The sequence below is a fragment of the Natrix helvetica genome (genome assembly GCF_964273705.1).
Source record: "Natrix helvetica genome assembly, chromosome: 2".
NCBI lineage: Eukaryota > Metazoa > Chordata > Lepidosauria > Squamata > Natricidae > Natrix > Natrix helvetica.
Genome location: NC_138552.1, coordinates 167045709 through 167073258, shown reverse-complemented (window position 1 = coordinate 167073258; position 27550 = coordinate 167045709). Strand labels below are relative to the sequence as shown.

General features: G+C 35.2%; 1 protein-coding gene across 1 annotated transcript in view; it reads left to right on the top strand.

Moving 5' to 3' along the window:
- Window positions 1-27550, top strand: part of LMBRD1 (LMBR1 domain containing 1) — a 68381-nt gene that overhangs the window by 27663 nt on the left and 13168 nt on the right. The window contains exons 6-14 of the mRNA XM_081943337.1: window positions 8-96; window positions 1288-1361; window positions 10226-10351; window positions 11420-11572; window positions 15381-15445; window positions 17868-17970; window positions 18671-18775; window positions 20987-21136; window positions 22526-22604. Of these exons, the coding sequence (XP_081799463.1) occupies window positions 8-96; window positions 1288-1361; window positions 10226-10351; window positions 11420-11572; window positions 15381-15445; window positions 17868-17970; window positions 18671-18775; window positions 20987-21136; window positions 22526-22604 (944 nt within the window). The remainder of the gene's footprint in view (window positions 1-7; window positions 97-1287; window positions 1362-10225; window positions 10352-11419; window positions 11573-15380; window positions 15446-17867; window positions 17971-18670; window positions 18776-20986; window positions 21137-22525; window positions 22605-27550) is intronic.

Sequence of the window (27550 nt, the reverse complement as noted above, 5' to 3'; positions counted from 1 at the left end):
GTTACAGAGCTTTTGTTCCACTGGATATTCCTACCAAGAAAAACTCAACAGAGTGGGAGAAAATAAAACTTTTGTTTGAAGAACTTGGAAGTAGCCGTAAGATTTTTTTTCTTGTAAATCAGTTGAATAATTTTATATTTTCTTACTCTAAATTCCACTGAATTGGGGCAACTTGCATTTCAATGTGTGTGAATTAATGAACTGCTAATCATAAGGGAATAATCTGGGTAGTATAGAACTATAACATTAAGTGTTGTTTCAGTATTGAAGACCTAGATACCATTTACCTCCTACTATATGCAGAGAAATTGTGTTTATGGTAGTTGATTCTGAGTCTTTTGAGGAACAAATATGTATATTTGTGTGTGTTTTTATTTTATTGTACGCCGCCCCGAGTCCCCTGTGGAGAGGGAGCGGCTAACAAATTAAATTTATTTATTTATTTATTTAAATATAAATAATATGGAGAGCTCTAAAGTTTTCTTTAAGGAGCTAATTTAAGAATGCTAAGTTTTATTTCCTTGCTGAACGTATAACATTCTAACAGGGAGAGCTGCTGATCTGTAGTAAAATAACTCATGGAGTGGAGATTCTGTTCTGCTAGAATTATTAAGGAGAAGCTGGACAGTTGCTGGAGTATTTAGAGATACCATGCAATGACCACGGAGCTGGACTAATTAATCTCCTTGATACGTTCAGGTTATAGGTTTTATTTAAAGTACCCTATTTTTTCTTTGTTACGGCCCTTCCAAGCAGCCTACTCCCAATGAAGAAACAATGAATATATTTGAGTGATAAAATTTAGAAATCTTATTGGAAAAAGTACAAACACACTCCAGGATTAACAGAAGTGTTGAATGTGGGCCAATGCTCTTAGGAGCTTAAGCCAAAAGTATTATTAGTGACATCATTATTTCTTAAGCAAACAGAGTAATAGAGGATTAGTGACCTTCCCAGTTTTGTAGCATTCAAACTCAGCACTACCTAGTATAGCCACAGATCAAGGATGATGGATGTTGTAGTCCGGCAAGGTCTGGGTGGTCACCAGTTCCTCACTGCTTGATTTAAGGTTTTAAATCAATGCCAACATCAATTTTTAACACAATTTGGAGTGGGGGAGCAGTTGGTAAATGACCACTGAGATTTGACATTCTATTCTGCTTTCAACAATTATTTACACTGCCAATTGTTGATACTTCATTGTTCCCTGTGATACTGGATTGCATTCAATTCATTCTCTTTGGTTGTATACATTTTAGCAAAACAATTCTGTTTTTTTTCTTGCAGATGGTTTAGCTGCCCTCTCTTTCTCCATAAGTTCTTTGACCCTTATTGGAATGGTGGCAGCTATTACCTATACGGTGAGCAACTTATTTTTGATCTTATCTCCATTGAAGTCTGGCTTCATTTTTTAACATTTTGAACTCTATTCCTTGTTAATTCAGGATCAAATCCAGTGTTGTTGAGGCATAACAAGTGATTTAAGCTGCAAATCTATAATATTTCCCTAAACTTATTTTGCAAGTTCTCAGTTTTAGGTTAACAAATAAAGTGAGGCTTAATTGGATGGTGTAATTTATTCTTTAAAAGACAAGATCTAGAATAAGAATGATGCATTTTTAGCCCTTTGGATGTTATTGGACTATTGTTCCCATAACATTTATGCTTTCTGCTGCGTACTTTAGGAATCAAAGATAACATTGAAGAGCCATGGGTTCCACACTGATTCTTGACTCCTATTTATTTTTCTTTATTATTTTTATAAATAACTTGAGGCAATGAACATTCCTAATGCTCCAACATTCTTCTGTTTTCCTCACAACAACAACCCTCTGAGGTTTGTTGGCTGAGAGAGAGAGTGACATTGGCCCAAAGTCACCCAGCTAGCTTTCAGACTTAAAGCGGGACTAGAACTCATGGTCACACAGTTTAACTATTGGACCAAACTGTCTCACGGCTCCAATATTTCTTTAACAGAGCTAAATATTTTTTCCTTTTAAAACTCTATGCAGGACCTATAGCAATGACAGCTTTTAGTATATAAGTAGAAGCTGTGCAACAAAATTTTCTCATCTACTATCAAGGGGCCAAATTTGTTTAGATAGTCCTTAATCTGTACAGCAGATTTTAAGGATGTGGGGAAGGCTCCAGAGGGGCAAGAAAAGTTATACCATCAGGAAGATTATGCTCAATGTGCAAAGGACAATATAAATTAGGAACAGGGAATCCACATGACTGATGCATTGTTGAACCAAATTTTAATGTGAAAGTAGTTTGCAACGTTTAAATATCAAACAGTTGCTTTTCAAGTTTTAGATAATAAGATAGTCCTTGACTTATGAAAGTTCACCCAATAACAGTTTAAATTAACCACAGCTTCTAAAAAATTCAATTATGACCTGAATTTGTTGCTATTCGCAGGGTCACATGATTGCAGTTCGGCAAGGCAACTGGCTCACATTTACAACCAGTTGCAGTGTCCCTCAATCACATGATCACAATTTGTGACGGGTTTTGCTGGTTTCAAACAAAAAATGGCAAAAAAAAATGCCATTGGATAAGGCGGATTTGCTCTTATGACCAATGCAAAAAAGGTCATAAAATCAGATCTGATTATGTAATGACTCACAATGACCTATGACAGAATTTGGTCCCAGATGTGGTCGTAGGTTTAGGACTACTCGAAAGGATTTGTCTAAAGGTATTTCATAAATCTAGTTCATAGTTGTTTTGAAATGATTATATACTACTATTGCATGTCTTCACAATTTAGTATCCAGGGAGAAAAGGATATTAAAATGAATAATGTAATTGTGATGTATTATCCTGACTCCACAGTTCAGTCAGAAAATATTTGATAATGTTCTAAGTCGCTGTGTTAAGAGGAGGATATGGAGTTGGATTGCTGCTTCTGCATATCTTAGCATTCTTAGCATTGAACTTCGCAGCATATTGGCTAAAATATTTTCCTAGTTTAAAAGCTTTTCCCTTAAGTCCTCATTTAGTGATCACAATTGATACTAACAACTTGGCTATTAAGTGAAGCAATTGCTAAGGAAAATACCACCTGTGCTTATTCGCTTAATTTCAATTGTCCTTTGCTTTATAGGCCTGTAATAAATGCAAGGATTGGTCATAAAGTTACTTTTTCATCACAGTTGTAACTGCATACAATCTCTAAACAAGGCAGTCGCTAAAGGAGGACTTTCTGTAATAGGACATAACAAGACCTTGCCCCTGAGCCATTCCCATTGTGGGGTGTCCCACACTGTAAATGAGTAGCATAGTTTTATTTCCCTGGGCACCTGGAATCCTAGTTAATGGGAAAGTGATGAGTGAACTGTTAAGAGTGACTTTCAGAAAAGATTATTCAGTCCTGAGAAGATGAGAGCATAAGAAATAAATTTCAAAGTAACCCCATCTTGATTTTGTTTGGTACAAGATAAGGCAGACAAAACCTCGGAGAGGCTTTCAAGATTCTATCTTGCTATAATAAACAGCAGTCTGAGAATCCCTGCTGTCCCTGTTTCTTGATCTTGCTTTCCTCAAAAAATTGACAGCATACATGTACAAATTAACAGCATGGATATTGTTAAAAGATCAACCATACAAAGGTACAGATGGTGCTCACTTGATGACTGGTCTCTTAACCACTGTTTGAAGTTACAATGGTCTTTAAAAAAGCTACTTATGATCCATCTTCAAAGTTACATCTGTTGCCACAGCCCCCCCCCCATCCCATGGTCATGTGATTGCATTTTAGGTGCTTGGCAACTGGTTCGCATTGTGACCAGTTGCAATGTTCTGCAGTCACATGACCACGATTTGCTATTATTTTTTTTTTGTCATGTTCAGGCAGAAAACAGCAAAAAAACCACATTGGATATGCTGAATTTGTTTATTGAGCATCTGATTCACTTTATAATGTCAGAAAAAAAAGATTGTAAAATTGAGTCTGGTCACATAGCGATCTGCTTAACAACCCCAATGACTTGCATCCAAAGTTCCTGGCTCAGTTGTGGTCATAAGTCAAGGACTATTTGTAGAAGTGGAATGATGATACAAGAAAAGCAAAAAAGAGAGATGCTTGTAATCACTTTGTCCCCAAAGTCCTTCAAAATTTAATAGTTTGAGGGCTTTCTCAAATTAAGTGAGAGGTTAATTGCATCTGCAGGAGTATTCCATAAGATCTCCTAATTCAAACTTTCACTTCCCATTGGAAAGGATGATTTTCATAGCTTCTAAAGTCTGATGGGCAATAATGCTGAATACAGGAGAAACAAAGCCTTGTGGTTGTTGTTATTATTTATACCATGTCCAATTCCCAGCAACTTTGGGCAGTTTACATATTATTTAATAATTTTTTCCCATTATTCTTCATGAAAGTTGTTATCATTCTGTTTCAGCACTTGAAAATTACTAAGATTTTAGTTTTATGGGTTATCTTTATTGATAATATAATTGTTTATCGATTTAGAAGCTTAATCCTCTTTCTATTAAGTACTAAAAATATTTGAGATTTATAACTTTGAGTAAAACCTGTCAGTGCATTTACAAAAAAACTGACATAATTTCGCCAAATTAAATGTAACTTGAGCTTTATTTTATGAAGAGCCATGGTGGTGCAGTGGTTAGAACACAATACCGCAGGCAACTCACTGCTCACGCCAGGAGTTCAATTTTGAACGGCTCAAGGTTGACTCAGCCTTCCATCCTTCCAAGGTGGGTAAAATGAGGATCCAGATTGTTGGAGGAAATATGCTGACCCTGTAAACTGCTTAGAGAGGGCTGTAAAGCACTGTGAAGCGGTATATAAGTGCGCTGTTATTTACAAAAGCTGTATCTATTCCATTTATTACCCACTAGTGGACATTTCTTGGTAGCAAGCTCATTTCAAGTATAGTGTTGTCTCTTAGGAGCCCTTTTTAGTCTTCTTATTTGTACCTACACAAGGCAAGGCACAGGCAGAAACAAGAGTCAAGGCTGAGTTTTTTCCAAAGCCAGGGGAATGTGTGCCAAAACAAACAATGGTTCCTGACAAAGACAATCTCCCCCAGCTTCTGCTTAAGTCAACCCATGCCAGGTGCTCCTTGTGAGGAGGGGTGAGGTGACCTTCTCCCAAGCAGCTTTGCAGACCTCCTTTGAGCTTGCCTCCACTGTACCATTAGATTGAGTGGAGGAGGAGATCTCTGATGAGGAGATCTCTGACCTCTCAGTACCACTGCCTGTCTGCAGCTGTTCTTCCCCCATGTCTGTGAGGGCAGGAAGCTCACTGTCCGGTCAACCACCTCCCCCAAGGCCCCTGGGACAGCATCATCCTCAGCTCGTGGCCTCTGTAAACATTCCAAGGGATATGTGCTATCCTCATCGGATGGTTCCCGTTCCAATTCTTCCTCCTCCTCCAAACTGGGATCCGATGGGCCATGAGAGTGGGCTCTAGAAATGGACTCTGAGCTGGGGCCCAGAAAACAGTATAGTGGGAATAGAATATCTTCTAAGGAAACATGCTGACTCTATATTCCAAACATGCTTTTAAATTACCTCATTCTTATTTCAAATAAACTGAAAGTTTCTGCAAAGCATTGATAAATGGTTACAACAGTGCCTCTCAATCTTTTCTACACCACGGGCCCCCTTTAAACACGTTTTGTGGCCATGAATCATGGCCAAGGACTTCCAAGACTTAAGATTTAAATCATAACATTTATTCAAGGCTTCACTGACCCCTGTGATAATATTGTGGGCCCCCACGGGTCTGTAGATCCTCGGATTGAGAACCACTGGATATAGTATTGTGTATTCCAAAACATTTATAAATTGGATTGTGCTTATTTTAAGGTTTTTTTTTTCTGTTAATATACATTCAAGGTTTGCTCATTTGTTCTAGGTTTAGGTTTTTTTTTAAGTAACTGCTGCAGGCTTCCCTTCCACGGTTCTATTTTTCACTACGGTGTAAATGTTTGAGATGTCCTTTCTTCTTTGTTTCTGATGTTTTGCTATCATTTAATTGTTAGGCTTTCTGGGCATAAACAACTTTCATTTGTCACTTAATCTCAGTCACTTCTGCAGTTTCTATCTTTATCTCTAAATAATCACTTCCTGTGCTTTTATTTTAGAAATGTTACCTCATGTCTATTTTTATTATATTTTATTGGTGCATGGACTGGATTTGCAGAATTGCTGATAGTTCTCTTTCTTCAAAGTTTGTTAATTTCATTAAGGGTTATCGTTTCTTGGTACTTTTGCCTCCAAAAGCTTTCACTGTGTTAATATGATATTGCATCTTCTGTGTGATAGTGCTTTGGCTGTGGAACAAACTCTCTAAAGAGGATTGCCTGACACTCTGATTACTGAGCTTAACTGCCAAATCAAAATTACATTATTTTCTGAGGCTTTTTGTGAATATTGCTGTTGTGTGCTGTGATTGCTGTTTTTAATCTTCTCTTTTTATTTTGAGGGGGCAATATTTTTGTAGTACAAGAGATACTTTCAATAATAAGTATGTGTTTGTGGGGGAGAGAGAGAGAGAGAGACAGAGAGAGACAGAGAGAGAGAGATCTAAGATACCTTAGAACAGAGATGGCGAACCTATGGCACACGTGCCACAGGTGTCACATGGAGCCATTTGTCAGGGCACGCAAGGCGTTGCCCTGTCAGCTGGCCAGATGACCTCAGCCTTTTTAAAGGCCATTTTTAGCCCTCCACAGGCTCCAGGGGCTTTATAGGAGCCTGGGGAGGGCAAAAACAACCTCCCCCCTCCCCAGAGGTCCTCCGGAGGCTTCAGGAGTTTCCCTGAAGCCTCCAGAGCGCAAAAACCGCCCCTACGGGCAAACCGGAAGTTCAGGAATGGACTTCTGGTTTGCTCGTAGGGCCGTTTTTTGCCCTCCGGAGCCTTCAGGGAAGCTCCTGAAACCTCTGGAGGGCCTCTGGGGGGGGGGGAGGCTGTTTTCATCCTCCCCAGGCTTCTATAAAGCCTCTGGAGCCTGGGAGGGGTGAAAAAAGCATGCAAAAATGGGTAGCGCTGGTCATGTGCACTGGGTTTGCACATTGCATTATTGGTGTGGCACGCCTGCGCATGACCCCTCTGTGCTCCCCCCGCTTTTGGCACGGGAACCACAAAACGATCGTCATTGCTGCCTTAGAAGATATTCTTTACTTACAAGAATCATTAGTACTAGAAGATGAAGTTAGATCAGCACTCCAATCATTAGCAAGTTGAAGACTATAGGAACTGATGGAATACCCATTGAAATATGACAAGCAACAGAAGAAGAATCACTCAAGGTTCTAACTAAGCTATGGCAACAAATCTGTCTAAAGAATGATATAGTAGCTAACCATTTGGAATACGTCAATCTACAGACCAATATCAAAGGATTTTAATAAAGTGTGCCAACCACTGTACCGTATCCTTAATTTCACAAGCTAACAAAATTAGGTTTAGGATTATCCAGCACAGTTTCGAGCCCTATATGGAAGAGGGATGTCAGATGTTCAAGCTGTGTTTAGAAAAGGCTAAGGAACATGAGACATTATTCCCAATGCATGCTGGATAATTGAAAAGCCAATGAATACTAAAAAGCAGTCGATATATGCTTCACCAATTTTAGAAAAGCCTTTGATTGTGTCATGGAATCATAGAGCTGGGAAGGGCCTTATAGGTCTTCTGGTTAAACCCCTTGCTCAAAGCAGGAAACCTTATACCATTCCAGATAAATGATTGCCCAATCTTTTATTGAAAACTAAAGTTCCCTTACCAGTTCATCATACGATTTAGCCTCCAACCCTTATCATCTTTGTTACTCTTCTCTGCGTTCTTTCTAGGGCCTCAGCATCTTTTTTGTATTGTGACCAGAACTGCAGAATAGAATGGTACTATCACTTCCCGTGATCTTGATACTGTCCCTTGTTGATGCAACCTAGGAGTGCATTAGCATTTTTGATAGCTGCAGCACACTGCTGACTCATACCTAAGTCGTGATTCATTATGACACCTAGGTCCCTCTCACAGGCACTACTGTTGAGCCAAGTACTGCCTATTCTGTACCTGTGGATTTGGTTTTTTCCTGCCTAAATGCAGGATATTTCTTATCTCACTACTGAACTGCACCTTGTTGCATGGCAACCAATGCTCAAGTTGCAAAGATCATTCTGAATCTTGAGTGTATCTTCCAAAGTGTGAACAATTCTCCCCAGCTTGGTGTCAAATTTACAAATTTGATGAGTTCCCCTTCATCCCCTTGTCTGGGTCATTTATGAAGATGTTGAAGAGCACTAAGGTCAAGGCATTACCTTGAGCACTGCACTCTGAGTGTGGTTGATCAGCTGAGTGCAAATCCATCTGGTGGTGGTACTGTCTATCCCACACTGTTCTATTTTACCAAGATGTAGACTGCTCTCTACTTTATTAAATGCCTTATTGAAGTATACTATATCCACAGCACTTGCTTGATCCACTGATTTAGTCACATTCTCAAAGAGGCAGTAAGGTTTATTTGGCATGACCTACTTCTAACAAACCCATGTGAGTTTCTAGTTATCAACTTGTTCATTTCTAGGTGCTCACAAATCCACTGCTTGATTATCTTTTCCAGCATATTCCCAGATATTGATGTCAAGCTGATTTGTCTGTAGTTTCCTTAATCCACTCTCCCCCCCCTTTTTTTTTTGAAGATTGGAACCACATCAGCTCTTTTCCAGTTCCCTGGCAGCTCCTCAATGCTCCAGAAGCCCTGAAAGATTTCATTCAGTGGTTCCGAGAGCATATCTGCCAGCTTCTTCAGTGCCCTGGGATGTAAATCATCCAGTCCCACATTTGAACTCACCCAATGTTGACAGGAGTTCTCTTACCAATTCCTTGTCTATTTTTAGTCTGCGTTCCTGTTCTGTCTCCCACAGTGCTGCTTTTGATAGGTATAACTATTTTTCATTTTGATGAGCTGATGACATTACTTGGATAGTGAAAATGTGAAGGATAGACTCAGTGTGGATGAAGACCTCGGAAAAGATATTCAGCCCTGATGTATCTCTACCTACAAAGATGAGAAATGTGCAAGCCATGATATTCCCTGTCACACTCTATGGAAGGAAAAGTTGGATTTTAAAGAAGCAAGATAGGAAGTGTATTGATGCTTTCGAACTTTGATGTTAGAGAACACTTCTGAGAATACCATGGACAGTCAAAAAAACAAAGCAGTGGATCACTAAACAAATCAACCCAGAATTCTTATTTAAGGCATACATGACTAGGCTCAAATAATCTGGCACATTAAGTGAAGACTCAGCTCTCTGGAAAAGTCTCTAATCTTGTGGAAGATGGAAGGAAAGAGAAAAAGAAGACAACAAGCAGCAAAATGAATCTGTACATGCGATTGTTAGGAGTTGAAGATGACTTGATAGACACATAATCAATAAAGATGAAGCTTGTAGGACTATTTTCTAACTTTATTGCTTCTTTTCAGATTTGGTAACGTGCAATAAGAACCTGGTATTCTATTTTTTTACTTTGTTTCCTTGACTTGTAGGTATAGATTAGTTACAGTTGGGTTGCCCTGTGTTTATAGAAACTTTGTTGCTATATTCCAGTGATGGCTAACCTTTTTGGCACTTAGTGTCCAAAATGCAATGTGCCCCCCCTGCGCATGCGTGCATGTCCCATGTGCATGTGCACAATCCCCGCTCCATGCCTCCTGTACATGCGCGGCAGAGACCCAAAGACCAGCTGGCTGGTGGGAGGTGTGCACACATGCATGGCAGAGGTGAGCTGGGGCAGCGGCTTGCGTGCCCACAGAGATGGTTCTGTGTGCCACCTCTGGCACATGTGCCATAGGTTCGCCACCACTGCTATATTCCTTCTTTCATCGGTCTTTAAGGAAACAAGCATGCAATTGTAATTAGTGCACATAAATTCCAAATAACTGTATTATTGTAGACCATTTAATTTTATCTCTTCTTATTAGGTTTATTTAAATTTCTTTACATAACCACGTTCTTACCAGTATTTTGGGTGAATTCTGTATCCTGTACTTTATTCTTCTTCCTGGTAAGGAGAGATGGGTTCAGAAACTGTCTTTATGCTTTGTGAGTATTTGGTACAAAATGGTCATTCAAGAATAAGTTTGAAACCAACATTTTGATACTAGAACTAAAATATTGATTTTGAACTAATTATGATGATCATTTAGAAATGTTGGTTCAGTTAATGCTCTGTTTCATTTTTCTCCAGGCTTATGGTATGTCTGCTTTGCCTCTAAACCTTATAAAAGGCACAAGAAATGCTAGTTATGAACGCTTGGAAAACACTGAAGATATTGAAGATGTTGAGCAAAATATTCAAAGAATTAACTCAAAGGTTTGGTGCTACTATCACTCATTACTTTTAGGACTTTAATTCCATGCTTTTTCTAAGATCATTTAACTTTCACTCATAATTAGTCTGGAATTTGGATATCTGAAAAATGCAATGTATGTTAAAGTAGAATTTTATTTCATTATTTCAAAATACAATATGTATTCATGTATGATTTCATTTTCATTCATTCACATTTTTAGTAGCTCAAAGTATCTAATTTGCTGATAACTTCAATAACTATGAAAAGTTACTACTCTACTACGTATGGTTCTTTGTATTATTAATTTGTATTCTGCTTAGGGGTTTTTGTTTGTTTAAATGAAGTTTGTATTAAAAGAGATGAAACTCTCATATTTTGGCATAATGCTGTATTTTTCAGAGTATAAGATGCACCAATGTTTTGAAGAGGCATATTTAAAAAAAAAAAGTTTTTGCATTCTGCAGACGTCCCAAAAACGGCTCCATTTTTTTTTTCAAAAAAAGGCATGAATAGCTTTTAGGAGGCTTATAGAATGCTCCTGGGTGTGGGGTGGGGCCAAAACAAGCAAAAACCAGTCCATTTTTCATGAAAAAGGGCCTGTTTTTTGTCAAAAAAAGGGCATGCATAGCCTTTAGGAAGCTTATAGAGTGTTCCTGGGGCATGCCCCCCCCAAATGAACAAAAACCGGCCTATTTTTTGCTCATTTCTGCCCTCCCCAGCCCCCAGGAGGACTCTGCAAGGCTCCTAAAAACTATGCATGGCCATTTTGGTGAAAGGGGCGGGCTTTCGGGAGGCAAAAAATGCTGTATTCAGTGTATAAGACGCACCTAGATTTTCAGCCTCTTTTTTGAGGAACAAAAGGTGCGCCTTATACTCCAAAAAATAAGGTATTTCATTTACAGTACTTTTGAATTGGAAATCCCATCCCTTTAGAAACGAGTTCTTAATTTTTTAAAAGATTTTTTAAAACTAACTGAACTGAAATGAAATTCAAATTCATTTTTCAAAAGTAATGATTGGAATTAAACAAAAAGATTATAATACTAATATAAAAATGTTGCACTTTTTCTTATGATTAACCTTAATAGTGCAGAGATGGTCGGCCTTTACCAATTCGAGACAGGCAAATGCTGCAACAACTTGAAGACAAATTAAGAAGCCTTCGCAAAAGAGGACGGCGTCTGGAATACGTTGAGAAAAGCTGCTGGACAAAATTTTGTGGTGCCATGAGACCCCTAAAAGTAAAGACCCTTATTTTGTATTATAAGAAAACTTTCTGTTCGTACCAAAAGATATTGTTGTCCTACAATATCTCATAAAATGTTCATGTTATTAGAAACAGACTCGACTCAAGAAGATCAGAATGACACTATTGGTTCCACAACATAAGAGAAAGCAGAGCCATATCTTTTTGAGGTTTTTTTTTTAAAAAAAAACTATTGCTGAATTGAAGAAAAAACAAAAGAATTTATGGATTTAAAGAGAGAAATTTTATTAGCAACATCATTGATAACACTACCGACAATTAAAGATAAGCTGATTAAGGAAACAGAAGAAGGGTATCAAAATTACATGAGAGATTTTATAAGCAAAGAGTTGCTAAGAGGAGTCCATACAAATTTGATTAGAGGAGAGGATTAGAGGACTGAAACCACAAATGGCAGAAGACATGAGACTGTTTTGCTACTGGAAAGATACAAGTTGATAGATGGAAGTGTATACTTTAAAACTAGTTAAACTTAGTGAAATTTAGTGACAATAGATATAGTTAAATAAACAATTGACAATGATAATAATGTACACATGTGTAGTGTTATGATAAGTAATAATTGGATATGAATATTGAATGGTACCCATGAAAGGAAGATTAGAACTCTTTTTGATTATATATAAAGGTTAAAAAAAAGAACTAAGTTAGATTCAGTTAAGTCTTGATTATTAGGGGGAAAAATGTTATGATACAGGATATAGTCAAAGGAGGGATAATGATAACGTATATATATATATATATATATATATATATAATAACAAAATTTTCTAATCCTCCTTTCCAAATCACTGTTTACAATTTACATCCAGTTTCCTTATGTTGTACCCATATATATATATATATATATATATATATATATATATATATATATATATATATATATATATATATATATATATATATATATATATATATATATATATATATATATATATATATATATATATATATATATATATATATATATGTATGTATATGGGTACAACATAAGGAAACTGGATGTAAATTGTAAACAGTGATTTGGAAAGGAGGATTAGAAAATTTTGTTATTATGGATGTTTAGCTAGAATAGGACATAAGGATTCAGTATTATTGGAGGATTTTAGAAATAGTAAATGAAATGCCAGTATGTGGTTATGTATTAAATCTTGGTATATTTTATGTTGACGGACGTTTAAACAATTATAGTCAAATGAAAATGGAGGTACGATGATGGTAACATGTATAAATATCTGAGTTAAAATACTTGAGTTAATATGAATTATGGTTGATGACTGTGGAAGAGATGCACGAAAGTCTTTTGTAACCAACTGATACACTTTCTACAGTATGTAAAGAAGGAAGATTCTTTGTGTTGTGTTTGTTTTGAAAATAAAAAATAAAATAAAAAAAAATATTTTAAAAACCCCCCAAAACTATTGCTTAGACCTCATGACCAAACATACTTTGAGTGTGATGTGTCAGCAAGCAATATATTTTTCTACTAAAATGAATCAATAAAATGTTTCGAAAGAAAACTGAGTGGACAAATAAATGACTATGCCAAGAATGTAATAATGGTTTGAAAATCCTGCTGGGGAGTTCAGCCCCTTAGGTTTAATCCCAGCTACCGTATTTCATAAATGTGAACACTGCCTGTTCTGTAAACATAAATGTTTACATAAAGAACTGCAAAATACATTGGATGCTAGCTGGGCATCTATGAGAAAGCTGGGCTGAAATGTTTTGCCTCATTCTGATTTGCTGCTTAGAAGCTGTGAGGGAGCCTTGTTGCTTCAAGCAAACCCATTCATTGAGATGTTTTGCATATAATTCTTTAGAAGACAGAACTAGAGATAGCTTCTGCTAATTCAAATTTGGGCAACTCTGTCAAATTTGCCAAATTGCAACACCCTCCCCTCCTTTTTATAAAATATTCACTTCTTTAACTGTAAGCAAATAGAATGATGTTTGCTGAATTACTGTAAGCTAAATTAGGATGTTCAATAATTATAGTATTTTATAATGGAAAAAGTCATGTGAAACAGCATATTGTGTGAAGGAATTCTTTTGAGCTGGCTAAATCAGTACATATACAATATACATCGATAACCTTTTGCTATATTTCCATGTGTAATTGTTAAAATATATCATGGTTCAGAACTGTAGCTGTAATCGAGATATGGAGAATGGGATAATTCTAATATAGTGTATTATTAAATGAGAACACACATCAGTATGATTCTTCTCTTGTTTGTTGATTTACTTGGAACTATGGCTCCCATTAAATATGCTGGGAGTAGAGTCTCATACAGTTGTGTAATGCCACAGGTCACATTCTATTTAGCAAGCACACAGATTAACTTTGAAATTGGAGAGAGATTTATGGTTTAAGTTACTATTACAATTGGACAAATAATGGATAAATGTAAAACGGGTAGACAAGAGGAGAAATGTGTGAACAGATTTGCAGGATGAACAAATAAACAACAAATTCAATTTAGTGTTACAAAACATCAGGGTATGAATGTGGAAAGAGAAAAGATACCAACAGAATGTAGAAACAAAAAGCTATGGCACTAGGGAGTTTACATTTCCATAAAAGGAATTGCACCCAAATGATGCTGAAAATACACCATTACTTCGTAATAGGCATGTTAGATAGCAAAGTTCAATCTCATATTGGGACTAAATTTCCACCAAAAAAGTCTTGTTTTGTTATAAGAATAATTTCTTTCTAGTGAAAGTTCTATGTAGCTTATGAAAATTACTTCGCCAATATGTAGGTCAAATATACGTCTTTCCAAAAACTTGGGAACTTGTTTAGCACACTGCCTAGGCTTGTCTAGGCTTCTTACATTTATTCAGTATAAAGATCAGAGTCAAGAATTTGAATAAAGTATTTGTAAATAATGGTATAATGTTGTAGGTAACTAGCAGTACTCTTACAGCTGCAACAGCTGTAATGTAAACAAAGTTCAGTATTTAAATAGGCTTTATATTGTTTTGAACAATGAGAATCATAAAATTGAGTATTAAATCAAAAACACTAAAACACAAGTAGGATCTTATTACAGAATAATACATTATTCCAAATCATTTAAATTTATATAATTCTCTCTTGCAGCATGTACAGACACATTAAGACTCCAACCTTGCACTGAGCTCTGATCTTACTGCTTTAATTATTTAAAGAAGTCTTCCTTTTAAAAAATGAACTCAGTTTGGTAGGCAGCAATTATGTCTAAAATAATTTTTATCACTTGTGGAAATGGCACCTTATATGAACATGTATTTATGTGCTTTATCTGTTGTCTAAGACTGGACTAGATGGTTTACACATGCTAGAATAATAAATATACATAAATATGTGCTTTAGTCGTTTTTTCCACTTTTTTAGAAAGATTTAAATGTACATTGTCATTTCTGCAGATCTTTCCCTAAATAATCATCTCTACAAATTAATTTGTCCTATATCTGGATAAAATTCTTTTTCGGAAAATGAATTGAGGCATTCAGGTTAACTAATGTCACTTGATTTTCAATTGCAGTCTTGAATCTCTATAAAGATAATATTTCTAGTTTTCTTGTTTTGTTTTGCATGACCAAATATGTGTTGCAGAATTCAAAGTAGCTTCTGGTGTTATTAGCAAAGGCTTTGGTAAATGCTGCATTTTTAATTATGAGGAAAAATGGCCCGTTAACAAATTTCTCATATTTATCTCATTAAATAATAGCAGAACAAACTATGCGTTGTTGAGAACGTGCTAAACTGTTTTTCAAACTTACTTGTGTTTCAGGTTGTATGGGGAATATTTTTTATACTTGTGGCTCTGCTGTTCACTATTTCTCTCTTCCTGTCGAAGTAAGTATATAACATGTGATTTTCATTTTAAAATGTATCTACTGAAAATCATTCAGCCAGACTTGGGCCAATACTTTATATGAATGTCCTTATCAGGTGTTCACCAGAAACTTGTGAGCTTGAAAATGAACAGAACATGGGTCACATACCCACCATTGTCTTGTTTAGCACAGAAGACTGAAAATACCTTTGGATGTTTCTTTGAGTGTAAATCAGCTGTTTGCATATCAAAAGATGAACTGATTGCAAGGCTGTACTATTCAAATTTAAGCAAACAGTTCTTCAGACCTTTCTGTCTGAGCATGTGAATATTACAGAAAGTAAAGTGGATGACCAGTGTGCTCAGCATATTTTAATATGTTCTCAATTCCTTATACATTCAAGTAAACACATGAAGAAAAAGTTTAATGTCCTACCTTGGTGCAAGCTTTTTGAAATACTGTAAGTATTTCTTCAGATAAGATTTTCTCACACTGCTTTAACAAGATTTCATGAGATGAAAGGGATAAGGATACTGAAATCTTAGCAAGTAACTATTTTCAATTTAGAACCAATTTATCTCCCAATATATTATGATGGAGACTTTCTTAGTTTCTTTTTAATGGCTTTCTGATGAACCGCTGGGGAAGTAGATTTCACTGATAATGGAAAAGTATTCAAGTAGCTATTTAGAAGCCATATCCTTATCGCTCTGTGAACTAATATTTACAATTATCTTGTTGCTTTTACAACAACTGCTATATGGCTTAAACACAGTTTGATAGAGATAATATAATCACCATTATTTCTTCATTTGTTTGTTGTTGAATATTTGTTGTAGCTCCTATTTAAGTCATGGGAATGGCACATTCTCATTCTAGACTATTCTGTTTTGGTGGTGTTTTGTCACTTTCTGAAACTAATTGCTGCAGACCATAAATGGCTTGAAGTACTCTGGGTTGACCCACCCCCTGCTTCATTTAGAGACACTTCAAACTACTAGAAGATTTATTCTGGATATATCTGAACAATCCTGAAAAGCTATAGCCTAAAAGAGATTATGAATCGACTGGAGAGTGGTGAAATTCTGTGAAATTCTCTGGAACATTCCATTTTGAAATCTGTATCTTTTGCATAAGAGCCATTTAGGTATAAAATGAGCTGGGTGACTTTGGGGCCAGTCACTCACTCTTACCCTTAAGGAGAAAGCAAGGGCAAAATAATCTTGCCAGGAAAACTTCCTGGACTTCTCCAGACAGTTGTCAGGAGTCGATATTGACTTGAAGGCATACTTACAAACAAGTTTGTATGTCCCTATTTCATATATATTTAGATGAAAGGATGAGATGAAACTTGACAAAGGAAGAAACAAAGTCTGTATATGTCTCTCCTGGCTCTAGTGTTTTTAGACGATTATTCCTGAATTATTGGCACTGTGAACGTGCATAAATACAAGGATTTTAAAAAACAGATGTCTGCGACAAAATGTGCAAAAATATATAGGATGTCAGTGGAGGAGTGTGAATTGTAATGCATAATATTTTGAGAGTAGAACAGAGGCTATTTTAAAAGGCATATAATGCATAGAATTTAAAAATAAAACCCCAGATATATTTCTGATTTTGCAAAAGGTTTCCATAAAATTCTGCACTCACAGGGAATTCTTTTTATTGCCATTACAGCAGATATGTGTAGTAAGTGTTGATGTTTTATTACCACACTTAGTAACACCATCAATTTAGGAGTTTTGGAGAGAGGGTTTTGGTTGGCAGGGAATCTGCACTTTTCCAAAACTCCTGTACAATGATATTTCCTAGTGGGGTAATGAAATGTTATTAGCAAACAAAATCAAGCTTGGAGAACTTCAACAATACAACAGTTCATATTAATGTAAACATGAGTGATAATTATCAGATTATTGTCTACTTCATGAGTCTCCTGGATTTTCTATAATAAAATGGTACATTTTCTGAATGTATAAATTGCTTAGAAGGTATATACAGTGGAACCTCTGGTCACGACCATAATCCGTTCCAGAACTTTGATCGGCACCTGATTTGGTCGTGACTAGAAGCAAGACTGACTGCACATGTACGCAGAAAAAAAAAGGGAGCGGAAGGGGGAATCGCTGCGGCTATGATTGATCACCACTTGAGGATGTGTTCGTGAACAGAGTCAAACATTTAGCGGATTTAGCACCCGATTTGGTCGTGATCAGAAGCGTTCGTGACCCGAGGTTCCACTGTACAAGTATCAATCCTGATCTGTGCACAATTTAAAATAGAAAATGCTATGTTCCTAATCATTATCACTATCAAATGTTATAAGATAATTTCTAAAATGTTGATGTGCATCTCTATGTATTTGATACAGAAAATGTATTCAAAATGTATTTTTTTTAAAAAAAATCAAGCAATAACAATTTATGTTTAAATTCTCACAGTTTGGATAAAGCACTTCATTCTACTGGTATAAGTTCTGGATTTATAATCCTGGGAACTAATTTGACCAACCCATTGAATATGTTGTTACCTGTTCTACAGACAGTAAGTAAAACCTCATTTCTACTGAATGTTAAGGACTTGAATGCTAATAAAATTAAAAGTTTTAAAAATAAGCAAATGAAATATTAAACAATGAGTCAATAATATAATATACATGAAATAGTATGTACATCTTTGACAATGATTGATAGAAAATGAAAACTCTGATTCCAATAAATAAGTTATTTTTTGAAAACTATTCAAACTATTATTGGTTGAGAATATCGTAAATTAAATATAATAAACTACATTGTTCTAGCTGGATTGCATCTTGACAGTATGGGGGCAGGTTTTTTAGCATGCAAATAGTTTTCAATCTATTTATTGAAATTAGGTTGCTATTTATCCAGATTTTGGAGCAGGGAATCTCTTGATTCCATAAAGATCTTGATCCCACTAAGGGTCCCTGTTAATGTTACCCCACTTTCCATAAACTAAGTATTGAGCACAGAAGAATTTTTGGGAGGACATATCAATTCTGACTGTTTAACAACCCATTTAATTCTATTAAATTATTTTGATACTAATATTGTAAAAATTGGGATAAAATACTACTTTCTGTCATTGTCTTATTATTGTTGAATATATTGGATTTAGTAACATTTTTATTTATAATTTTATTGCTTGAGTTTTCCTCAAAATTTTATAGCTGAAGAGTGATAACATTTTCCTGATGTATAAATATAGTGCATTTATTTTCTAGGTATTCCCCTTAGATTATATTCTTATTACCACCATCATCATGTACTTCATATTTACTTCAATGGCTGGAATTCGCAATATGGGTATATGGTTCTTCTGGATAAGGGTAAACTTTATTGTATCTTTCACCCACTTTTCAAGTAATTTAGTATGCTAGACAAATAAATAAAACATTGCAAATGCATATTAGAAAACAAGCAGAAAGCTTTGTTTTACATATAATATTAAATCAAATACCTGTTTTGTCAGCTTTTATATCTGCTCATATAAATCATTTCACGTCACATCCAGACAACATAGGCGGGAATCATTCTGAAACTTAATGCCTTGGAATTTGTCTACAGTAACTAGGCACAATTTTGTTATATTTAAATGCTTAATTTTAAAACATGTATTATTAGTAGTAATATTTTTAAAAGTGTTTTAGCATACTGATTTCATAATATGCCATTCGTATGGACTGAGTTTTAAAGCATTGTGTACAGGGTATTTTAACTTTTAACATTTTTAATTTTATTAAATATATGTTTTTACTTATGCAGAGCTACTTTGAAAATGGAAACCTGCTAGAAATTGAATGTTCAGATGCTGATTTTCTTTAAAAGAAACAACTTTAGCAATAACAATTAGACTTATTTACTTCTTCATGATGCTTTACAGCGCTGTCTAAGCGGTTTCCTTTGTCCCTGATCTAAAAGAAATACTTCTTAGCTATTGTTATCGGTTTTGTTTTCAAATATTTGAAAGGTTAAAACATAGATGAGACTGTACATCATTTTTCCTTTAGACAGGAGTCTGTGGATAGATTTCAGGGAATCCATGAATTTGGATGAGGAAAAAAATATGAATGTATTTTCACATAACCATGTAGTCCTCAACTTATGACCACAACTGAGCACCAAATTTCTATCGCTAAGTAAGACAGTTGTTAAGTGAATTTTGCTCCATTTTATCACCTTTCTTGCCACAATTATTAAGTGAACCTGGCTTTCCTTTTGCTTCATTTGTCAGAAGGTCACAAAGGCTGACCACATGATCCCAGGACACGGCAATTCTCATAAATATGAACCAGTTGCCAAGTATTTAAATTTTGATCATATGACCATGGGGATGCTGCAACAGTCGTAAGTGTGAAAAATGGTCAAAAGTCACTTTCTCAATGCCGTTGTAACTTTGAACGGTCACTAAATGAATGGTTGTAAGATGGGGACTTACCTGTATTACCTAAATTATACATTTGTTACGTTTTAAAACATGATAATGGTATTTGAGCGCAAATACATTTTGCTTTCTATTAAAATCTATATATTTTATTTATGCATTTAAATACTTTTTTCTAGGAAAGGACCTATAGGTTTCACCAGATTCTCAATGGGGTCCGTGGCATCAAAAGTTAAGGACCTCTGCTCTAAAACCAGTAATAAGAAATGCATATTGCAGGAAATTGGATTGATTATAAGTAAAACTATCTGGTGGGCTGATTCCCATTGCAACAAATACTTTAAAAAGATGGACACTTATTTTCTAGAAGTAGTTAGTCAAACACTGAATGCTGCAGCAACAGCATTTTGCAGAAATTGGACTGTTCTTCATTTATTCATACGATTTATAAAACCACCTATCTCAAACAAGTGACTCTGAGCAGCTTACAAAGATTAAAAAAACAGAAGAAAAGACTAGATGATTTTAAGTGCCTTTCAAACTGTAAGCTCCACAGAAAGGATGAGTAGCATTTAGTTTAATCCCTCAGTGGAGCCCACATCACCCAAGCATAAGATTTCATGCCACATGCCAGTTATTTCATTCATGCTTTGCTGTAGTTCTCTCTTTTCGTTTCTCTTACTTCGCTGCTTCTGTTTCCTGTCCTTGTTTGGTCCTTTGCTGTTAAGTACATGGGATAATGTGTGGCGAAGAAAAGAATGGGAATATATAACACCAGGGTAGATGTACTCATAGTTTGGCATGGCATAACCTAGTTTCCTATAGATTGGTATGTTTTAACATGATTACATATTTAGATAATTTAAAGCAGGGGTCTCCAAACTTGGCAACTTTAAGACTTGTGGACTTTAACTCCCAGAATTCCCCAGCAGGTTTGCCACGTTGGTAACCCCTGAGTTAAAGCATCCATTCACCAGCATTACTTTGTTTGTATACTGTAGAATAGTAAACTCCTGTAATTCTTCAAAATTTGGAGCAGCAATTGCAAATGAAAGAGTAGATAGCCTATTTAAATTGCCCTCTGAGAGTCTTCTTATTTTAATGTAAAAAACTAACTCATAGTGGGTAAATATAAGAACATATTTTTACATTTTAGCTGTACAAGATCAGACGGGGGAGGACACGACCTCAAGCCCTTCTCTTTCTTTGTATGATACTTCTGTTGATTGTTCTTCACACCAGCTATATGATCTACAGTTTAGCCCCTCAGTATGTTATGTATGGGAGTCAAAAGTATCTAATTACGGTAAGATTTTGGAACTTTGCGGTCAGCCATCATGCATTTTGAAATAAGCATTTCTTGTGTTATGTTGAAAACAAGTTCAAGTAATAAATCTAGTGTTCAATTCTGTAATACATTAAGCATTATAGTGGTAATTTCATAATATGAAGGAAAGAATATAACTATTTTTTTATTTTTCATTTTCATTGCTTTTTTCCAATTCTATCCTCCAATATCATAACAGTGTTGGTCCATATTCCACACTCCTCCTCACAAGATATCAGGAGAGGTTCGACTAGGGGATAGTGACCCTATCTTTTGGATCATAGTTGCCCCATAGGTGTTCCCATTCTGTTAGTGTATAGGAAGGCCCCCAAAACAGTTTTATTTCAGTGGCCCTTGGGTCTGATTGCATGTATGTTTTAAGTGCTCCAAATAGGTTTCATACAGAACTTGTATTTCTTCCTACAGTGTATAAGTGATATATTTATTTTTTGCCCAGGCCTAGCCTTAATGAATTCTTTACTTTTATTCTTGAGGGAGGGTCTTCAGATATGTATTTTATTTTATACTTTGATATTTTCGGAGGGTCACAGTATTACAAAGCTTATAAATCTGTTACACATATCATGTTGAATAAAATAGACTTTTTTTCCTAAGCATTTTCAATCATTCCTTGATGACATCATCATTTTTTTCTATATCCTTTTATCTCATTCCTTTTTATCTTTTCCTGTTTCCTAAAAATATCATTTCCCCCAGATCTCATTCCTTCAGTTCCTTGGTAGGGATTTGACCTTGATAACAAATTGCAGTTATCTTTTTTCAGCTGATGGAAAGTTATCAAAACTGTTTAGATATTGTTAACAAAACTGCTTGCATTGCAAATAGTAAAGGATTGAAATGTAAATTTTCTAATACTGTTATGTTATTTAAATGCAGTAGTCCTTGACTTATGACCAAAATTTCTATTGCTAAGTGAAACATTTGTTAAGTGAGTTTTGCCTCAGTATACAACTTTTCTTGCCACAGTTGTTAAGTGAATCACTGCAATTGGTAAGTTAGTAACAGTTGTTAACCCATTGACTTTGTTTGAAGGTTGCAAAAGTTCACAAAAACATGGCCCCTGGATATTGCAACCATCATAAATATGAGCCAGTTGCCAAGCATCTGAATTTTGATCATATGACAATGGTTGTTAGTGTGGAAAACGGTCATAAGTCACTTTTTTCAGTGCTGTTGTAACTTTGAATGGTCACCAAATCAACCGTAGTTAGTTGAGGACTATATCTCTTTTTAAAGAAAAAAGGTTAATGGTGCTTGTTGCGCCAAGTAAAATGCATGATGTGCCAATGGCATTAGTATCTTACATCTACTATGAAATAACCCTCAATTAATGTCTTCTTTGTGCAGACTAATAAGACATTTGAAGGACATTTGAACAATGAAACAACATACACATCCAAAGACTGTGATGCAGATGCACCTGAAGGTGAGATAACTTCAACCCCAATTATAATAAACAGTGAAAGATAACGGAGTTTGTAATTAACATATTTGAATGTATTGATTTTTCATGGAAGAGCTACTCACCAATCACTATCAGAACTTGCCTTGCAACTGTCATTAATTTGACTCTTAGTCCCCAACTATGGTTGCAATCTTGATACGCCTCCTATCTCATGAATTTCTAAGAAATAAAAATATTGTCAAATCTATTGGTGTACTCTCTTTCTATTTCCACAGTCTATTCTAGGGGTGTCAAACTCACATCAGGGTGTCACATGACATATCGGGACTTTTTCCCCCTTTGCTAAACTGGGCATGGATGTGGTCAGCCCATGACACGTCTGCCCCATGGGCCAGGAGTTTGACAGCCATGGTCTATTGTGATGTTATATGAAGGCTTTGACCCTGAGCCATCAAATTCCTTAAAAAGTTGCTTATCAAATGTTTGAAATTAGAAACTTGCTAATGCTTGGACACAATGTTTTTTCTAAGAAAATAGCCATCCTTAATAGAGTTCCTTCAACAAAATTCCACATTCATATTGATTTTGCTGTTATTTTCAAATAGGCTTAAAATTATCTCTGTATTTCTGTTGCCCATTTTGCAATAATGGGAGATTTTTTCCACTCTTGGGCAGTTTTTAAACAAGCTTAACATTCAGAAGGATGTTCTTTCACAAACAGCTGTTTTTGTATTATCTTCTTCTCAAGTAGCCCAGATGCTCATGTACTCTCCAATTCATACATTAGGGAGGTAGGCTATTCAAAGGAAGATCATGAGTGAATGAGAAGGTATTTACCACTTCCTCTCTAGAGGTTTATGTTTGTTTGTTTGTTTGTTTGTTTGTTTGTTTCTGAAGAGAATGGCTGCTAATTCCTTGTGTATAATTTCCAGAAGGCTATTAGGAAAAACGTGTCAGTCTTTTTTTTTGGGGGGGGGGGGGGGCTTTTTTGTGACTATAATCTTAAGGATGCTTATTTTCTGTCAGTAGAACTACTTCTTAGTAATGTGTTAATGACTAGACTAGTATTTTGGCGTGAAGATGAGCATTTGACCACTAACTAGATAATTTATTACTTTCCCCACCAGCTTTTGGGAAGAAAAAAAGTGTTGAGATGGACTCTTTAATAAAAAAAACCTGACACACTAATTCATTTGTAATAAATTGTGGCTGTAACTCCTTGTTCAGCGAGAATGTTCTCTTAAATACGCTCATTGTTCTATAGTACAGTATATTTTAGCAGTCCAATTTACTTTCTAATTTACATTCTGCTTCCAGCTCTCTCTCTCTCTCTCTCTCTCTCTCTCTCTCTCTCTCTCTCTCTCTCTCTCTCTCTCTCTCTCTCTCTCTCTCTATCTATCTATCTATCATCTATATATATATATATATATATATATATATATATATATATATATATATATATATATATATATATATATATATATATTGATTATGAGATTATTGTGACAGAAGAGTATTAGAAATAAGAGTGTTGGTGATGTGATTGTACATGAATTCCAGTTTCATTGGTAATATTAAAAAGAGGTTGTTATGGCAACTACATTTCTCAAAATATTGCTTCCCATAGAAGAGAAACCTGGCTGAATTAGATCTAAGCATTTCTATCCTAGCATCCCGTTTCCCACCATGCTTAACTTGATGCTTGCAGAAATCACTATCTTCCTCTATTCTTCAGCAAATGATACATTTGAGCAATATGCCACTGACACTTGGAGGTGTTGTTCAGTGATTACAGCTACTCTTTTTTTTATAATGTTCTTTATAGGAACTTACAAGGAACTTTGGTTGTGAGCCATCACAATACCTTGTGGTAATTAAAACTATGTAATTCATTATGTAGGAGAAAAATGTTTATTCTGAAGGCCCGTCATGGAATGACATCACTTTCCTATACTTTAAGAAGGAAATTAATTCCCTGTTTCGCACCATGTATAAGAATGTGCAAAATACTTTTTTTTATTGTGATAAGTTTAAAATAATCTACAAAAAAGTAATAATTTTAATGTAATAATTGTAATAATTTTTATTCAGATATATAAGGCCATATTTAAATATTAGTATGACTATCCTTAGTTGTCACTTTATAGAGTTATTTTCTAAAATTAGAAAGTGGCATTATTTGCACTTTTATAACAGAATAATTTTGAATTTACCACAGAAATTGTCATTTTCAATTCTGAAAAAAAACTGCTAATAATGTTTCAGAAAAAAATAATATCACTGTGTTCATAGAACACAAAATTCTAGTGGAATTTATAGATGGAAGCAATTCTGCCCTGATATAATTTTAGATTCACTTCAACTTGCAGTATAAAAGCACATATCTAATTTTGGTGAATACCACATAAAAATTATTGTAGGATAATAATGACTGAAATTAAGAACATTTCCCTCTTATATCTAAAGCAAGCTCTCCTTTCGATATTTATACCCATTAGCATACAGTGTCTACCTCTTTTCTATTGAAAAAAATGCAGTAACTTGTCTTTTAGCTTCATTTATCTGTTAAATTTGAAAAAGCTGCAAACATAATGTATAAATGTAGGTCAGTTATTTATTTATTTATTTATTTATTCTTCACATTTCTAAACCGCCCCCTCTCCCAAAAAGGGACTCGGGGCGGAGTCCCTTGGAGTTCTATTTTCAGCATGGCTTAGCTTTAATTGTGTCCTTTAAGGGCACATAATATTTCTTTAATTATATGTTTTCTTAGATTTTAAGGCAGAAGAGAATTGTTAGAAAGTGTATGTGAGCTGAGACAATTTTCTCATTCATTGTAGTCTTCATAATGAAGGACAGTTCAAGAAGAAATAATATAGTTATGAAAAGAACTGTCCTTGGAGTCAATGGAAGAGAAAATCTTATCTCATCCACCAATATCAACCCAAAGTTTACCAAGTCAGTTTCTCTCAATAGTTTTAACAGGCAGGCAGTTTTAATAGTAGACATTTTAAATGGATCATATCTTGGTCTCATTTCTGAACATACATGCACCATTTTTATCCTATAGAAAGTGGCAGTTATTTTCTCAAATAATTATATGGGATTTCAGGTGATAGTTTTAATTTCGCTAGTAAGAATCAAAGCTATTGAAGAAAAGAAACAGACAAGATCTGGTGGAAAATGTGGATTCCTTTAAATATTAATGGTGCTTGGGAAAGCTGATTATCAGGTGAATTTAGTATTTTAGCCTTAAACAGGATTTCTTTATTCTTCCTTCCTTCCTTCCTTCCTTCCTTCCTTCCTTCCTTCCTTCCTTCCTTCCTTCCTTCCTTCCTTCCTTCTTCCATGCCCAGGTACCTTTTCCTCTTATCTCAGCTCTAACCATATTTGCTCTTTCTCTTCCTGTCTTGTGAAGACCAAATGGGTCCAAAAAATTGGCTATAATTTGTTTTGTCAGATTACGGTAGTGAGCCATCTGTAGATCTGTTCATTTTCTTTAATTCAGATAATCAGCAGGAGGGGGTTGTGTATGGCATGGTATATGCTTCTTTGATTTTCTTGTGTGTTATTTCTTATCACATAAAGCATAGTAGTTGGCTCAGGATAATAAAGCTCCTTCGCTGCATAATTAGATCTCAATTTACATTTTGGGCTTTTTTTTAACACATGTTTTATTTATTTATGTGCCACCCTTTTCAGCTTTGAAAGGGACCTCCAGGGTAGTTTACAAGCTTGAAATGTAAAGTAAGAGTGAGAACCCATTTAAGTTACCTTGTAGAGGGATAGTCTGTATAAATCTATTTAGTTACTTCAACTAGACAGCATAATCCCCTTAATGGTGCCTCCGCTGCGGCTGTTCCCACAATGCATTGTCTAAAGAGAGGTGTTCGAATCCCATTTTCCAGATATTAAGAAATGTGTTTTTACATCTCTCTTTCAAGCTCTAAATTGTTAAGTATTTTAATAGTTAACCTACTGTAATGTGTTGACTGGACGATCAAATCTAAAAATTTGTATTATCTATTGTATATAATATATCTTGAATGCTTATGTAAGCAGAAAGGCAAGTGCTGCATTTAATAATAAATAAGAATAGCAAAAAAGCAAACTAAAGGGTTTTTGAAATAGAAATATTTTAAGAGGTTATCTAAATTATTAGGAAAGAGGATTTCATGTGGTGTAATTTAATAGTATGAACTAGTTCAATATTTAATCTTAGGCATGTCTGGACAATTCTACAGCAAATATTCTTAATTTTTCTTTGTCTATGCTGTGAGGGTTTTTTTTAATAAAGAGGAAATTTTTGTTTGGACTAAGGGAATCTCCATGTTTGATGTGAGGTCATTGGCATAATATACAATCACTGACCTTGGGAAATAAGGGTAATGAGGTCATAGACTGATGAATTAGAAGCTGATGACCTTGGTGAGTGAAATATATACAGTAACTTGGTACTCATCCTTAATTGGTTACAGGAGACACAATGAGTACCAAACAAAATTTTCCCATAAGGAATAATGTAGTGAGTCCCAAGGCAGCTGTCACTGACAAATTATAGCTTCTGCATTGGATATCAAACAACACCAAATACCGGGACAAAATGTTCATGTCAAACTGCATTGAATACCAAATTCAATAAGTTTCAAAGTAGTTGAGTACCAAGGTACCATTGTATTTTCTTGTAAATATTTGCAACTCTGAATAACTTTATTTTGAATTATATAACTGGCCATTTGTCCTCTGAAACATCTCCAGCGAAAGGATTTGATTGAATACTTAAGAATACCCTTTTTTTAATGCCCTTGGATCATCCAAAGACATTCTATATTACAGGTAGTCCTCATTTAATGTCCATTTGTTCAGCAACTGTTAATTGTTCGAAGTTAAAGTGGCACTGAACAAGGCATACTTATGTCAGGTTCTTGTAACTGTAGCTATCACAGGGTTCCTGTAGTCACATGATC